Source organism: Aythya marila (assembly GCF_965140915.1).
Source record: "Aythya marila genome assembly, chromosome: 2".
In the NCBI taxonomy this organism is placed as follows: domain Eukaryota; kingdom Metazoa; phylum Chordata; class Aves; order Anseriformes; family Anatidae; genus Aythya; species Aythya marila.
This window is the reverse complement of record NC_139043.1, coordinates 21378844-21394689: the sequence shown is the minus strand read 5'-3', so window position 1 is coordinate 21394689 and position 15846 is coordinate 21378844. Positions and strand designations below refer to the sequence as shown.

At 36.4% G+C, this 15846-nt stretch overlaps 2 protein-coding genes across 3 annotated transcripts in view; both read left to right on the top strand.

Moving 5' to 3' along the window:
* Window positions 1–2238, top strand: part of LOC309875290 (macrophage mannose receptor 1-like) — a 37790-nt gene extending 35552 nt beyond the window's left edge. Inside the window, exons 29-30 of one of the 2 annotated variants that reach the window (XM_082754548.1) lie at window positions 537–569; window positions 1352–2238. In XM_082754548.1, the coding sequence (XP_082610674.1) occupies window positions 537–569; window positions 1352–1506 (188 nt within the window). In that variant the 3' untranslated portion in view covers window positions 1507–2238. Of the gene's footprint in view, window positions 1–471; window positions 570–1351 lie in introns of those variants that run through there. The other variant, XM_082754550.1, reaches the window with a different exon arrangement.
* A 2147-nt stretch (window positions 2239–4385) lies between these two features.
* The window catches only part of LOC309875291 (macrophage mannose receptor 1-like), a 35424-nt gene continuing 23963 nt past the window's right edge, over window positions 4386–15846 (top strand). Inside the window, exons 1-10 of the mRNA XM_082754552.1 lie at window positions 4386–4514; window positions 5598–5771; window positions 6949–7110; window positions 8057–8170; window positions 9284–9430; window positions 10249–10431; window positions 11268–11422; window positions 12655–12768; window positions 13927–14042; window positions 14930–15078. Coding sequence (XP_082610678.1) covers window positions 4454–4514; window positions 5598–5771; window positions 6949–7110; window positions 8057–8170; window positions 9284–9430; window positions 10249–10431; window positions 11268–11422; window positions 12655–12768; window positions 13927–14042; window positions 14930–15078 — 1375 coding nt within the window. The 5' untranslated portion in view covers window positions 4386–4453. The remainder of the gene's footprint in view (window positions 4515–5597; window positions 5772–6948; window positions 7111–8056; window positions 8171–9283; window positions 9431–10248; window positions 10432–11267; window positions 11423–12654; window positions 12769–13926; window positions 14043–14929; window positions 15079–15846) is intronic.

Below are 15846 nucleotides of genomic sequence, written 5' to 3'. Positions count from 1 at the left end.
ACAACAAAAGATTTTTTAGTTATTTTATTTCTCTCTGTTCCTCTCTTTTGTATAGCCACATTGGATGATTAAAGACTTGGTTCACAGGGCATTTTCTAGGGAAGATATTTAAGAATCTCAGACTTCATTGTAACAGTGGCATCCTACCGAACATGAGGAGCTTCCTAGAATATACTATGTGAAATTAATCCCCAGTGTTGTACATCATGTTCTTAGTAAATTAAAACTAATATTAGAAGAAAAATATGAAATGATTTTTGAATGAACATAGAAAAAAAGTCAATATTTAAGTGTTATTAAATATTAAAACAAAGATTTTAATGAATTTACTAATGTTACATAGGAAGGTAAAACCTTAGCAACTTATTTTTTGCTTAAATTATGATGCCTTTTATAATAGACATATATGACATTAACACAATGGTGATACTTCAGTTTTTTTTTGTTGTTGTTGTTCCTGTACAATTTTAGTGAAACAGTCAAACTTATGAATTCTAATGAAGTGTTATATTGTTTCTCTCTGATATTCATTGAAGTTGAGCCAAGTGGAAGTCCTCTATATGAGAAAGGTAAGAGCTTTCATAAGAAAATTAGAGAAAACTTAAATAGGAAAACAAACAAACAAAAACCTTAAAATGAGTTTTTCTCAATCATCTCTTTTTAGAGAACAAGCTTTGCTGACAGTTACTGAGATTCATGGTTATAAATCTCTCAGGATAATCCCACATACACATGAGTTCTTGGGTGACTGGATTGCCACAGGGCTAACCCTGAGCTGACAAGCTCAGCAGTGATCCAACTAGTGACTAACATTGAGAACAGAGAGCTTTAACTTGGCTGTAAAAACCTATATAGGTGTATATGCAAATTGATTCCATAGGTATTATTGTAAATAATCGGACAGAAAAATATTGTAAAATTGACTTCCAAATAATTAGCACCCCTTAGCCATATATAAAGTGTGACCTAAAGCATGACCTAAATCATGACTGTTAAAATTGTGGCTCTCAAGATCTGCTCTTTATGGAACAAAGGTCTTGAGTTTTTCCCCCATTCCCTCATTAAGGCACTGGAAGATGCTGTAAAAATGATACTTCCGTGTATCACCATAGTCCAGATCCACTGAGACCACATTAGTGTTAGCAAAAGTGATCAGGCTACTGATCAGTAACAACTCAGGGCTCAGACATACTCTGAACTGACTCCAAGTTCAGACAGGAGAGAAGAGCTCCTTGCTTTTCATGTTGTACATTTAATAATAATAATAGTAAACAATAACAATAATAATAATAATAATAATAATAATAATAATAATAATAGGGTGTCTCACAGTAATATGCATTCATTTCAGACAAGGAAAGGAATGAAGAGACTCATCCACCTGTTCATCTCTCTATTTGGCTTCTCCTTGTCTTGGCTATTCTCACTCTTCTTGGAGCTGGCATGGCAATCTACTTCTACAAGAGAAAAAAGGCAAAAACAACTATCAAGAGATACAGCCAATGAAACACTTCTAAAATTGTGGGTTTAGTCATTAAGGAATTGGTGAGAATGGGTTCTGTGGCACCTACTAATTTATAGGAGCAAGTTACATGCTGAAACTATATATATCTGTTGAAACTCTTCAGTGAAGACACCTGTGATTTTAAATCAAGCCCTCTGTCTCTTTTTGTGATAGCAGATTTTTTTATCATGTATCATTACAAAATAAGAATTACAGATTTATGTTGTACTTTTGTAAAAGTCAAGATGTTACTCCTAAGCATCTTAGCAAAAACACCAGTGTGAATAAATTGTCAAGAAGAAACTAACATACTGAAAAAAAAAAATAAAAGTGAACTGCTGAGAATAAAAAGTTCTATCAAATATGATTATTATTTAGAACCGTATTTCTATTACTTTTTGAATGTGCAAAGAACTCAAAAAATAAGAAGAGCCCAACTGTGTTGAAATCAAGAAATCCTTTTGTCTGATAAACTTTACTCCAGCTGTCCACTTGTTTTATTGTTCCTTACAGCTGTATCCTCTTTAGCATAAAAATGGGGCTTGGGGCTTCGTATACTTGTTTCAGATAACTTTGGCATATAAAACTTTGCCAATTTCATTTTCTCCAATGGAAAACATTCCATACCCCATACCTCTCTATCTTTCTCTTTCTCTCAAGCTCAGAAGTAGACTTCTTTTTTTTTTTTTTTTAATTATTATTATTTTATTTATTTTTGCTGTCTGCTGATATGATTGTTAACAGTAATACATTCAATAATGTGAATTAAAATATTTTGACTTTTCCAAAGGGTTTAACATTGCATTCCTACTGACTGTTACTGTTGTAGAAAAAAAATACAATTTTTATTAGTATAATTTTCAAAGAGTCCTCGCAGCTTTACACGGTGCTGGTAGATCCTTAGTGACATACAGCACTGCTTCTCTGGATGTTGGTGTCTCCTCTCCCACGTTTACAATGCCCAGTTTCCCAGTACTTTCCTTTCCCATGGGCCGGGCCTGGCCTTGCCTTGCAGCCTCTCGTGCATATGTGATGGCTGTGCTCAATTTAGCTCAATAGAGCCAACATTCGTCTATGCTGATCGTGTTAGGTACTGATTGCCAAAGGCAGTCTCTCAGAAGTGTCACAATATTAAACAGGAAACAAAAATAAACTAGAGTATAAAAACACTTGGCAACACTTAGAATATCACTTCAGCTGCATGCTGCTGAATGTTACCAACAGGCAAAGCACTGGGACCATCACTAGGACTATTTGTTAGTCATATGGATGCAGCAAGAAGCCACAGCCAAGATGCTGAGTACCAATACGGTTGCTCCCAAGCACCTTGGGGGCCATTTGAAGGAAAGGGAAGGGAGGTGCTCCCATCTGAGCAATCACTTTTTAATAAAAGGAGGGCTTCTCTCCCCATATCTTTGAATTCAGCTTGAGTAAACACCAGTCAGCTTGAGTAAATACCAACTTGCAATTTTTAAATGCAAGAAAAAGGAACTGAAAATTGAGGAATGCAGCAGATTATATGAGGAATCTACAAGAAGATAAACTTTAAGTCATTAAACAGCAGAAATCAGTACAAAATAAAATTTAGGTGAGCTGCAAATACCAATTAATCACTAACCACTTTGTGGGGAGTACTTAGCCATAGCACTTACCATTTTACACACAACTTGCCTTCTCTAGGCTATGGAGAACAATCAAGAAATTTAAAAGCAATAATAATAAAAAGGAATAAGTTTTCCTTTCTAGGCACTGGAACCCAGTTTTCTTAGCATAAATAAAATTGAGAGTTTAGCACACTGCTACATCAGCCTCTGGCACAAGCATAATGTGGCACGCAGAACACTCCCTGAGGCACTGGTAACCAGCATCAGTTCCTCTGTTAACTTTTAGCCTGTCTCAGTATCTGCACTGAGCTTTCCCAGTCGTTCTGCAGCGTTGGGGAGCTGAACCCTTAAAGCATTCATGCAGTTTCACTGATACAAATAAACAGAAGGAACAGCAGGATTTGTCTGCATGTGAACATTTGCCAACAGAACTTTGTCAGCATAGTTGTACAAGAATTGCCAGGCCAACATAAGTCTTCGGGTGAGCGCTTTGGGCACAGATTAAAAGGACCTTTTTGATTTTAGCTTACTTTAGTTTAGTTCTAGAACAAGATTTCTCCCTTGTTGGGAATTTCTTAGATAAACAAATATATAATTTTGCTTGACAGAAGTACTGCAGGCCTTAGTTTTCTTCCTGATGCAGGGAAACTTATCACTAGCCTGTGGCATTGAACATATTCACTTCTTTCAGATCTTCAACCAGTAGTTTTAAACAGCCCAGCCTCAACTATGATCAAACTGTGATCAAAGGAAGGAGTGTAATAGTGCTGAAAGCAAACAAACAAAACCTCCATAATTTTAGCCCTCAAAATGAGCAATAATGCACAATGCACTGAATACTGCAGATTCTGTAAACTATGCTGTCTTCTAGACTTTTACTGTGACACTATGGTGATGTACTGAACCTCTGGGGTCTTGTCTCCCTCTTCTTCTAAGGTGTAAGAGTAAAAGCAAAAGTTAGGTTTTTAGTCCTTGATATTTTGCTGCAGGTTTCTTATCAACACTTTTCATCACAAGCTGCTTTTTTTACAGATTTGGCTCTTGTAGCACCTCAGCATCTGACCCATTTTTAATATTTGCAAAGTCACAGAAGGGACAAACGTCTCCCTTCTGTTTATCATCTCTAGTAACAAGGATGGAAACTAGTTTTGGAAGCAACTTGCTCCTCAAAGAGAGCAATGTTTGCTATGTGCACTTCAGTTATTTCAAAATGCCATGTGACAGGATATTTCCTTATTCAGAGTACATCAGCCCTTTGACAGAGAGAAGGACTTGCATTAGCCTCACTCAAAAGGATTTTATACACTACTTTTGGAAGAAGATTGAAAGGAAAACAAAATTTGCAATGACTCTCACCCAGTTCCTGTTTTTTCTTTCCCTCATGCATGGTACATTACAGTCACTGGGTAAGTCTCCTGCTGGTTTTGTGTTAAACTAGATATGAAAATTCTTTTCCTTGGTCAGCTTTACAGTGTTGATTATTTTTATTTGTTATCAGATTTAATACAGGATATAAAGAGTATGTTAGGTACTGTACTGGTGGCTCTGGATTCAGAGAATTAAAGGAGGGATATTTGGAAATGTTGAGGGGAAAGCAGGTATTTAAACTGGTGTTTCTGTGAAAATACTAAAAGAGATAGGAGTGAACAGGAGGGTGTTGGGAGATGGGGAAAGCTCTCTCCATTTACCCTCCCATAATCTCCATGTTGCAGTAATCAGTCACAGGTATTTAGAGCCATATGTTCATGTTAGCTGTAGAAGTTTCTCTTCTACTTCAAGAAGTGAGGTAAGAGCAGAAAGAATTGGCTCCTCCCCTCCAGTCTGACCGAATTAGAAGAGTAGTTCTAGTCTAAAGGCATATGTGAGTCACTGGGTATAGCCACAGAGAAAGAAATAGTAAGACAATAATGTATGTAGAAAAAAAAAAAAAGTGGATGGCTGTGTTTGCATGAATGTGAGATTGGGAGCAAGTGTTGGAAATTTCAGGATAAAATAACTCTTCTGCAATACTGTGATAATTTAAAAATATGAAGCATTGCTACCCTTAAAGAATCTGAGTTGAGGGTGAATGTGCAGTAACTCTACAAATACGGAAATGTGCAGTTGAAAATTAAACTTTTTACTGCTTAGTTATGTCTGTCACAACCTGACCAACTGAGCTACACAGAATACTACCATGCAATGAACTCCTTTATTATCTGAGATATACTTGAGGCTTTTCTGTCTTCAAGAGCCACAACTTATCATCACAGGGCGGAATTAGACTTTCCTACAAGGTGTATATCAAACTCTAAAAACACCATTTAAAACCCAAAGCAGACTAATGCAACATTTTATTTAAAATCTCTAGCTAAATTAAATTAATAAAAAGGATGGTATGATCCCTCAGTTTAGATAGGCAGAGAGACTGATAGGTCTATTGCTAGGAAATCAGATTTATGAGTTTATGATCATTTTCATACGTTCTCTTAACTCTTTCTTCCCCATAGAAACCTTTACATTAAGAGGAAATGCCAATGGACAGCCTTGTGTGTTCCCTTTCCAGTATGAAGGCAAACAATACAATGAGTGCACAGATGCTGGTAGGTCAGATGGCTGGCTCTGGTGTGCAACAACTGAAGACTTTGATGCTGATAAACTGTATGGATTTTGCCCACTAATAAGTAAGTCCTGAATTTTATTTATTAACTTGTCATGAAATGGTGTTGAGAAAGCAATCTATTGAGCTAGCAATGAGGTTTATTATCAGATACAAGCTTCACAACCTCACATCAAACCTTTTCAGGGTAGCCCCAATGAAAAACAACTGTCTGAATATTAGCTCCAGTAGACAAGTGCTCCCTCTAAAGTGAGTGGAGGGGAAGAGTTCCCTCCAGAGCATGGTTCAGCCCAGCCAGGTTCTGACTTTCCTGTTGGAGGTGCTTGTTTCTCTTCAGGGACTAAAGAACTGAGGAGGCTCTTAGATGTCTCACTTTGTGGCTTAAGTGCATAGCATGACCAGCTTGAATCTAGACTGTTATCTTCCTTTCTTCTTATTACTTTTTATTCCTCAGGCGCATACTGTATCAATTCTCACTTACAGTAGTGGATGTATATACATATATATATATATATATATATATTTTTTTTTTTTTTTTTTTTTCTCCCTTAACATACATATCCTGTTTTGTTTTTGTCTCCTAAGGATAGCCTAGAAAATGCTGTTGCTAAAATTATCCTCCTCTGCCATCTTTGTACTAAACCTATGTTTGGGATTCCTCTACCTCAGAACACAGACTGCTTTGCTTTCCTTGCCAACTGCTTTCCCAATAGCTCAACAATTTCACGAGGATTTGAGTTGTTCTGCAAACAAAGATTGCAGATGATCTATAGATTGGTGCTACACAGACCATTTTTATAGCTCCTTGGACTGTCAAGGGCCAGGTACTCAAATGTCTGAAGAAGCTACTTCTTTTGATGATGAACTAAGAGGGAATTCCTCTCCTGGAGAGTCTCCAGTGTCATAGTTCTTCCTTTGACTTCATCCAGGATTTTTTTTTCTTTAATATACAGACGTGTCTGGTTTACCTAGTATTAGTACCCATTTTGTGAATAAAAACAAATATTGCATACTGTCTCATACCTTCTAAAAACTTACAACATTTAAATAAGATTTTAATTTAAAAAATACACTTTTTTATTTGATGACTAATCCAATTTCAATTTTTTTAGACTTGATGACACCATACAGTTAATACTGTGCATTTTTATAGCTTTTGCAGCTTCACATACTTCATTTACTTTTAGTTGATGCAATGCCAATCCTCTAAGAACAGCATTCAGTTTCACTTCTTCTTCCAGATGACACAGAAAGATTTTGGATAGAAGATGCTTCAACTGGCATTCACTATCAGATAAATTCAGAATCGTCTCTAACATGGCGCCAAGCAAGGAAAAGCTGTCAGCAGCAAAATGCAGAACTATTAAGCATCACAGAGACACATGAGCAAGCATATATAGGAGGTAAAATTATAAAGAACAGGACTGTAAAACCATAAGTTATTCATGGGAGTTGTGCTGCCCCAGAGCTCTACAGGACAAAGTTGGCTGCCTTGTCTTCTTCCAGCTCAGTGAAGAAGACAGGCTGTCAGGTGTGGTTTGGCAGGAGACAAAAGGGAGGTGCTCTGTGCCCTTACATTAGCAGTTTTGTTTGTTTGTTTGTTTGTTTGTTTGTTTGTTTTTGGGGTAGGGGGAATGACTGGTCATGAATCAGTTCTGGGAAGAAAGGGGCCCCATTCCACCTTTGCACTCCAAGCAGGAGTTGCCACATCTTCTGCAGCTTGCTCCATCAGGGAAGGTTTCCTCCACTTGCCTTCCCCTTTAGTGCACTCATTTTAGTGCACTTCAGTCAACAGCAGGACTGTTGACTGTTCCTCAAATGTACCTCTTTCCTCTGTGGTTCAAGGATTATTTTTAATAATATAGAGGATATAAATGATAACATATGATGGTGGCTAGATTTGCGGATACATTTTCATACAAAACATTGCTAGCGCACTGTCTTATTAAGCTTTTTGATGTGTTTACTCCGTGAAATCTGTTACAGAAATATTTTAGTGTAATACTCTTATGAAAATATTTTTTGTTTTGTTTTGTTTATTTAATATCTCTTATTTTGTAATGAAACAGGGACTTGTGGCAGAGTGAGAGATGTAATTACTTAATAAGTAGTAAAAGCAGATGTTAATTTTTCATTTTTGCTACCAAGATGGGATCTTTGCTATCTTTTTACTAACTCATTTGCAAATCTTACTTTTTTAATCTGTGAACTTCATTAATGTGGAAAGCAGTATTTTTAGTCTAAACTGGTTTAAGCTAAGAAATGTACTTTTGACTTTATTTCTTTTAGATATACTAATATACTAATAATGAGAATAAGGAGGTACCATGACTTTCTTTTCTAATTTAGAGCTAACAAAAAAATTCAGTTTTGCATTTTGGATTGGACTGAACACTTTGAATTTCAACAGTGGATGGCAATGGGCTGGGGGCAGTCCTTTCAGATATTTAAACTGGGCTCCAGGTAAGAACTATTTTATAATCTTTGAATGGATTCTGATAAGAAACCAACTAAAAACTACCCCAGCTGCTTTTATTTCAGGGAAGTCCATGCTGATTTTCAAAAGCCAAAGACCTAACACTTTATTTTTATAGTACACTTTCAAATTACAAAGTTCACTGTGGACATCCGTTATAGCTGGTTCTTTTATTTTCTCATATAAGCAAAGAACTTGTTTATGAATGGAGAGTCTCTTTTGGAGTGATGTATAACCCTGCAGATCAGAGATCAGAATTTTTCCATAACATCTTATCCAAGAGTATAAATTTAAATCAAGCCTTCCAAAAGTAGCAAAGTGTTTAGGAAATAGTGGCACTATGCTGTCTGGTCAAATTCTAAATATTATTGAGAGCCAGCTCATAATTCCTCAACACTACATGCAAAGCAGCACTGGGCCACCTGTAAGAATAGAGACAAGGGTGGGCTTGTGATGCTCCTCACATAGGGGGAGAAAGATTACCCAGAGAGGAGGAGAAGCAGCCCAGAGCTGGTGGCAGAGGTGTGGGTGGTGGGTGTGGAGTTTGCCACTGCCAGGGCAGTGAGGACTTCAATTTGGCCAATACCCAGTTATGTTCATGTTTTGAAAACTCTAAGTTTTCAAAAATTCTCTATCAGGCAGTTTCCTCTGCTGTTTATAGATGTTCATTCACACCACAACAGAAAAAAGAAAAACTTTTATAGGAGAGTAGAACTGGAAATTCTTGAGTTATACTGGAGATATATAATTTAAAGGTGAATATTTTTAGTTATGAAGTTTTTGAAACAGAATGGAGACCTAGTTTCCACTGTTCTGTCTATGAGCACCAGGATATAATGAAAAGATATAGAAAGTTCCCAATATTATCCTAGGATGAAATCAAGATAGAGTCATTCATCTCACTCAGTGTACATACTCCACTCTCAAAACATAGACCAAAAACAGCATCCTGCAAACTACAACAGCAGTTATCTTATGGGGGAGGGCTTCTTCATATCAAGCACAGAAAAAATAAGAATAATCTCATGTTTCTACTGATCTTTTTGTTGATCTTTTTGTTTACATTTGTTGTGAGATACTATTTTCTCTCCTACTCAAAGGAAATCCTTTCTCAGCCTCTGGGAAAATCTGTGGGGTGATGAATCCTAGACAGAACGCTAAATGGGAAAACCAAGCATGTAACCAGAGACTTGGCTACATATGTAAAAAGAGAAAGTTCAGTTCAAAACCTGACAGTATACCCAAGGGTAAGTTAGTCAAATAAAAAGAAAGATTTTTCTCTAACTTCCAGAAAGAGCAATCTATAAACACCCGCAAGACATAAAGGTACGCAACATTTTTTTTCAACCTCTCATTATGTATTAATCATCCATCGGAGAATATTATTATTTTGTTCCTTCAATCTATCATTCATTTTAGTGAAACTGATAGAAGTTGCTCTGTCACAGTAACCAGTGTCAACAATCACATTTGCATAAATACAGTAGGAATTTTATGCTTCTCATTTGATTCAAATTAGCAATTGCCATTATTCCAATATTTATGTAAAAAATTTCCTCAACAGCAGTGTGTAACTCGATGAGTGCATACGCACAGAGCAGGAGGAGCAGCAGTATTTGTGCAGGCGGCATTTCATCCGTGGGCCATGGCTTCAATGACACCACCTTGTGTCTATGGACATGCCCCATGCAGGAGGGATCTACCAGAGGCTGTCATCTGGGAATGTTATAAAAACTACTCTTATAGCAGGAAGAAAACAGAGCTTTGGTCTCTCTTTCCTCCCAGAGTATAATTTTAAATTGCATCTCTGACATAATGTGGGTAGTTTTCAGTGATGCTCTACTTAAGATACGAAGACTTATCATTCTTATCACTCTATTTGCATATTGAGCATACTGTGCCTTAATGACATTTGTTTTTCATTTGAATGTATTTGCATTTCTAACTGCAGCTTTATGTTTATTCATATAGTACTACTTGTAAAAAGTGCTAGAGAGACCTCATTCTAGTGTTCTTTATTTATCTCTTCATGAAATTATGCTGAAAATGTGTGCTTTTATTTTAGAGGAACTGAGACCTATTAAATGCACAAATGGTTGGTGGCCGTATGCAGGCTACTGTTACAGCATTCAAAGAGAACCCAAAACGTGGAAGGATGCTCTGACTTCATGTAAGAGGCAAGATGGAGATTTGGCAAGTGTCCACAACATCGCTGAGTACAGCTTCCTAGTGTCACAGCTTGATAACAGTGAGTACGCATGTAGTTTCTTTGTCCCGTCTGTAATAAAAAAGCTGGGCTTTGTTAAATATTAATGTTTTCTCTGAAATGTCACAAGCTGAAGGCCATATCTAACCTGTGTTCTGGTTGCTGCAGTTACATAAACAATGATATATATTTATCAACATATAATCTACATTTTAAAACATTTTAAAGCAGGAAAAGAAAAAAAAAATATTCCTAACAGAGACACGTAAAAACCTCCAATAATCACAGTATTTGTGCCTTTTTGCTATGTTAATTGGTTTAGAAATGAGCTCCAAATCTAAAAGAAATTTAACTTCTTGCTGAGGTTAACCTCTTGATATATCTTCTTCCAAGAAAATAAAATTTTTGATTTTCCTTGGGTCTGTAGCAACCATGTGCCTTACATACTGGACTTGGTGACCACCACTGGTTGGCCATTACAGACCCTCTCATGCTCCCCTGTTAAAGACATGTTTTGACAAATGTCTTCATGGCTTGTCTTCAGTATGATCTCCTGACTGGCAGGACACACACAGCCACTCCCTGCTCCAAGTATTTTGTTTTACCAAGTCATAGGCACTCAGAAAATTTGCAAAAATCTTCTGCCAGTCATAAAAAGCCATGTGTTTATTTATTTCAGAATTCTTGGATGGCATCTGAGGCCAAGATACATACACTCTTACAGATCTGAACAGAAACCAGAGCTTTTGTTGAAGCACAAAATCAGCTGTCGCGTACCACATCCCACCTTCTATCAGTCACTGTTTGTTACGGGTTTGGAAGTATTCATAGTATTGCATAGCAGACCATAAGCAAACCTGTCTCTTTTCATGTTTCAGAGCCAACAGAAGAGCTATGGCTGGGTCTGAATGACCTGAAGGCTCACTTCTATTTTGAGTGGAGCGACGGGACTCGTGTGACATTCACCAGATGGCAGCGCAGACATCCCACCTACATGAGTGGTCTAGAGGACTGTGTTGTTATGAAGGGGCAGGTATAACTATGCAGTCATTGTGTAGAAATGCAAGCTAATAACTGCCTCAAACTGAAGTCACTTGTCCCTACATACTTGTTCAGGAAACTTTTTATATCTTAGCTTAAAATAATTTTCCCCATAAATTTGGCATCAGCCAGATGAGACTTCAGAGTACAGTGGAGATCAGAAACAGAAAGGCATTATTTTCCTCGGGCTACTTTTTGAAATTTCTTACCTGGTACAAAGCCAGGTTCAGAAGTTTTACGTTAGCCTTATTCTGCTGGCTGCAGCAATAAAAAAGGTTGTAGCTCTGGAGAGGGAGGAGAATGAGCAAGTAATATGTTATGCTATCATAGATGCTATTGGCATACCTTGTCTTCCAGTCTGATAGACCATTAAGTTCCGCAGTGTCATTTCATTAAGGCATGAAGACCCGGCATTAGGGCATGGTTCTTCAGCTGTAATGTGAGTTACATCTATCTGCCAAATAATCTAACCTAAAACCCTATAGTGTTTCTCACGGCTTGTCTGTCAGACTTTATTTTTATGCCACATGTGTTTGGCTTATTAGATACATGGACACACAAGTACACACATACGCACACACACACAAAGGCACACACAAAAAGTGTCATGAACTTTAAAAAATAAATAAATTGAAAATGCACAACTGATATGCTGCAGAACGTTGTTAATGTTTGTCACTATTAGGCACCAAAAGAATTGACCCTAAACCAGATTTTATGGAAAAAAAAAAAAAGCTTTACATTCAATTTTATTTTTTACATAATTCTATTTTTAAAAGAAAGCAGTCATTTTCAGAGTCTCTTCCTTGATGAATGAAATAATAGGTTTTACTGTCACACACTTAGATACGCATTATTTCAGTTTCATTGATCTCTTGTCCATAAGTATAGTGAAATAATGCCTCTGTAAATGCAGATCCATCAGGACCAGACGAGATATATCTTTACAAATCCTTTCATGAAACAGATAGTTATAATAGGCAATAATGCTGAGACTTCAAGATGTAATTTATTTCCTTCTTTCATCTCAAAATATCCTCGAATGTTAAACTATTCCTCAAATATATATATATATATTTAAATAAGTCTCCATTGACAATTCTACAGTCTTCTTATGTAATACATTTCAGTGAGCCTTGTAGTGAAGAAGGAGGGAAGTAGCAGTTTTCTTATGTTTATGAATGCCAATATTTTTACATGTATTTCTTTTTCCTGCTGTTCCAGGATGGATACTGGGCAACTGATGTTTGTGATAAGCAACTTGGTTACATCTGTAAAAAGAAGCCTTCACCACAATCTCTTGAAAAAGAGATGATCATAGACCCAGGCTGTCAAAAAGTAAATGTTCTCTCACAAATGTTGGGAAAAATGAATAGGAATTAATTTACTTGTTGTTTCTTCTTTTAGAGTCTTTACATTTGTTTGTATCTTCTACTCTTGAGGAAACTTAGTCTTTTCCCATAAGCAAATTACTAATATATGTTCATACTTCATTTGTACTCTGAAAATACTACAGAATGTCAAGATTCATTTATGTGTATATTAATACTTTTCTTTCACTTCCAGGTGACCCACCTTGTAAAAAAATCACATATATCTTTGAAATAATTTCATTACTATTCTCTCTACTTATGCTTGTAGCCAAACATGCAAAATTACCAAAAGGCACTTTGTCCCTTCTCTCAGATCTACTATTTACAGTCCCCATACATAGCAAAATCTTTACAGTAAGAACTACAAAAGAAATAAAATATTTTAAAATATAAGATTAGCTTTTCCATACCATGTTACTACTGATAGACTACTTAGTTGGCCTTTCAGTGATATCAGCAGGTTATTTTTTCCCAACTAGTATTTTTTCCAAAATTCACGTTTTATTAAATCTATACCAACCAGCATAAATCTCTCTAACAACAGGAAGAAGCATGGGTGTTTGGGTGATATTCCTTCTTTCCACCCTCCCTACAAACAAGCACCATCTGGATTCCTCTTGGCTCAGAAAGTTTCCTTACACATTCCTCTAAGGGTGCTAGGGGCAGCTTTGGGGAACTGTGCTTACAGCTGAATTAATTTCAGAATCAGAATATTTTTGCACTTCATTATGTCAGATCCTGTAGCTCTGGAAGACTTGGCTGCAGCTCCCTCTGAATGAATCACTGGTTTATTATGGTGAGGTTTGCATAATCTCAACCTTACAAAATACTGGAATATGATAGCAGAGTCAAAATTTTCTTTGAAAATTTGAAGAGATAAAGAGTAATGTCATGATGTCATCCTTTAAATAAAAAGGTCTTTGAAGGAGCAAACAAAAACAAAAACAAAACAAGGCTTTTTTTTTTTTTTTTTTTTTAATTAACAGATTTGCCTAGTCTTATCTTGTTTTTAAGCCTATCGGCAACAAACTAAACATCAAATATTTACATACAAAATAGTGGAGATAATTTCTATACTGAAGCTTAATTCAATTTCAAATTAAGAACCTCATGTTTTTCACAGGGTTGGAAAAGATATGGTTCTCACTGCTATTTGGTGGGTTCTGACCTTGTAACGTTCTCAGATGCAAATAAGAAATGTGAACAAAGTAAAGCCTATCTAGCCACAGTGGAAACCAGGTAGGAAAAATATCTTTCTTTCTACTTCCAAGTTAGTACTTCTGATGAAAAAAAAAAAAAAAAAAAAAAAAAAAAAGTATATTTTAGAAAGCTTTTCAAACCATTTCAATAACAGTTTTCAAAAATAATCAGCAAAACAAAATTATCTATGTGGTAAAAAAAAAAAAAAAAGACATTTTAGGGCATTTTATTTAACTAACTAAAACAATTTTCAGATTTTGAGGGTTCTTGAGTTCCATTATCTCTTAATTTTCAATTCCTAATTAAAGAAACCTCTATTTTGTTTTTGCTTTTCTGTTGAAAAGTGGCTACTACTATTTTCCTTTATTTACTGATGAATGTTATCTAATTATTGGAAATCTTTAAAAATATTCCCTAAAATACCACCTATGCCAAATTTTGAACAAATATAAGAATGCTTTCTGTACATTCCTTCCATAGCCAGAATGTGTCATCTCATGTATCTATATCTCAAATGGTCTTTGAAGGCTTCATGGCCTCTGAGGAAGATGAGTACTTTGAGAGACAATGTGTAGCAAAGCTAACAGTGGTTTGGTCCTGACTTGCTGGTAGATTTGAGGCATCACAAAGTCTTGGACAATAGCAGTATACAATTATAAACTGATGTGAGTTGTGATTTGTGATGTTTCACAGAACCAGGTGGAGAGGAAAGAAGATACCTTTGGAGGTAAAAATACCTTTGGAGAGGAAAAGGTGTCTTTCACTAAATATTTCTGACTACACTTAAGAGCTTGCTGAGGTGTTGCTTGAACTTCATTAAGGACCAGTTTCCTTGGGGCTGTGCTGGCATGGTAGAGATACATCTATTTGTATCAGATTTATATTGCAAATAGTATTTTGTGTTTGAATAATGTTTTCCACTTCAGAAATGAGCAAGCCTTTCTGATTAGCCTGACTGGTCTGAGGTCTGAAAAATATTTCTGGATTGGTCTCTCTGACACAGAAGAACAAGGGACTTTCAGGTGGACCAGTGGTGAAGCTCCTCTCTTCACACACTGGAACTCAGCAATGCCAGGTAAGCTCTGCATGGGCACATCCCTTGTGATCAGAGTCTCTCTGAAATTCAAGCAGGTTTCTGCTTTCCAGCTCCTCATATTGGAAATTAGAGCAGGTACTTTTGTGTTTACAGCTGTAGGTGACCAACACTGTCAGATCTTGTTTGCCCCTGGTATAACATACACTTGCAGCTGAGTGCCAGGTGCTGCTTTACTCATTATTTGTGAAGTTGTAGAGAAGCATATGTATCCTGAGCTAGACCAAAACCAACAAGGTAGAGGACTTAACAAGGTCCAAGGGTCTTCTTTTTTTTCAACGTTTTAAACACCTGTTTACAGCAACTCATCAAATTGAGAAAAATGACTATGAGCTGAGTATTTGACCCACAAGGTGCCTGTGTGAGAAATGGACAGCAAATGTCCTGCTCTACTGCATTTCAGCAGAACATATGACTGGAAACCGTTGCTTTCTCTGTAGCTAGTTATGTTTCAAGAAAGTCTTACTGTAGTTGATATCACCTTTCCTGAAATTGAATTACTCTGATATTGAGAATCACAAAGTAATTGACAGTCCATTTGCTGTAAATGTAAATAAAATCAAGTGCTATTTGTCCTGTGATTTGCCTGGCGTTGGCAAGATGAGGAATATTTGTATCCTAAATCCATTTTTGGGAAAGGTGGGTCTCTGAGACATACTGACCCTTATCTCAGCTGTGGCAGGAGACACTCAGAATAATTTTATATCCAGGATGGCTTTTAATCTGCATCTTCCTTTTCACAGTTTTATA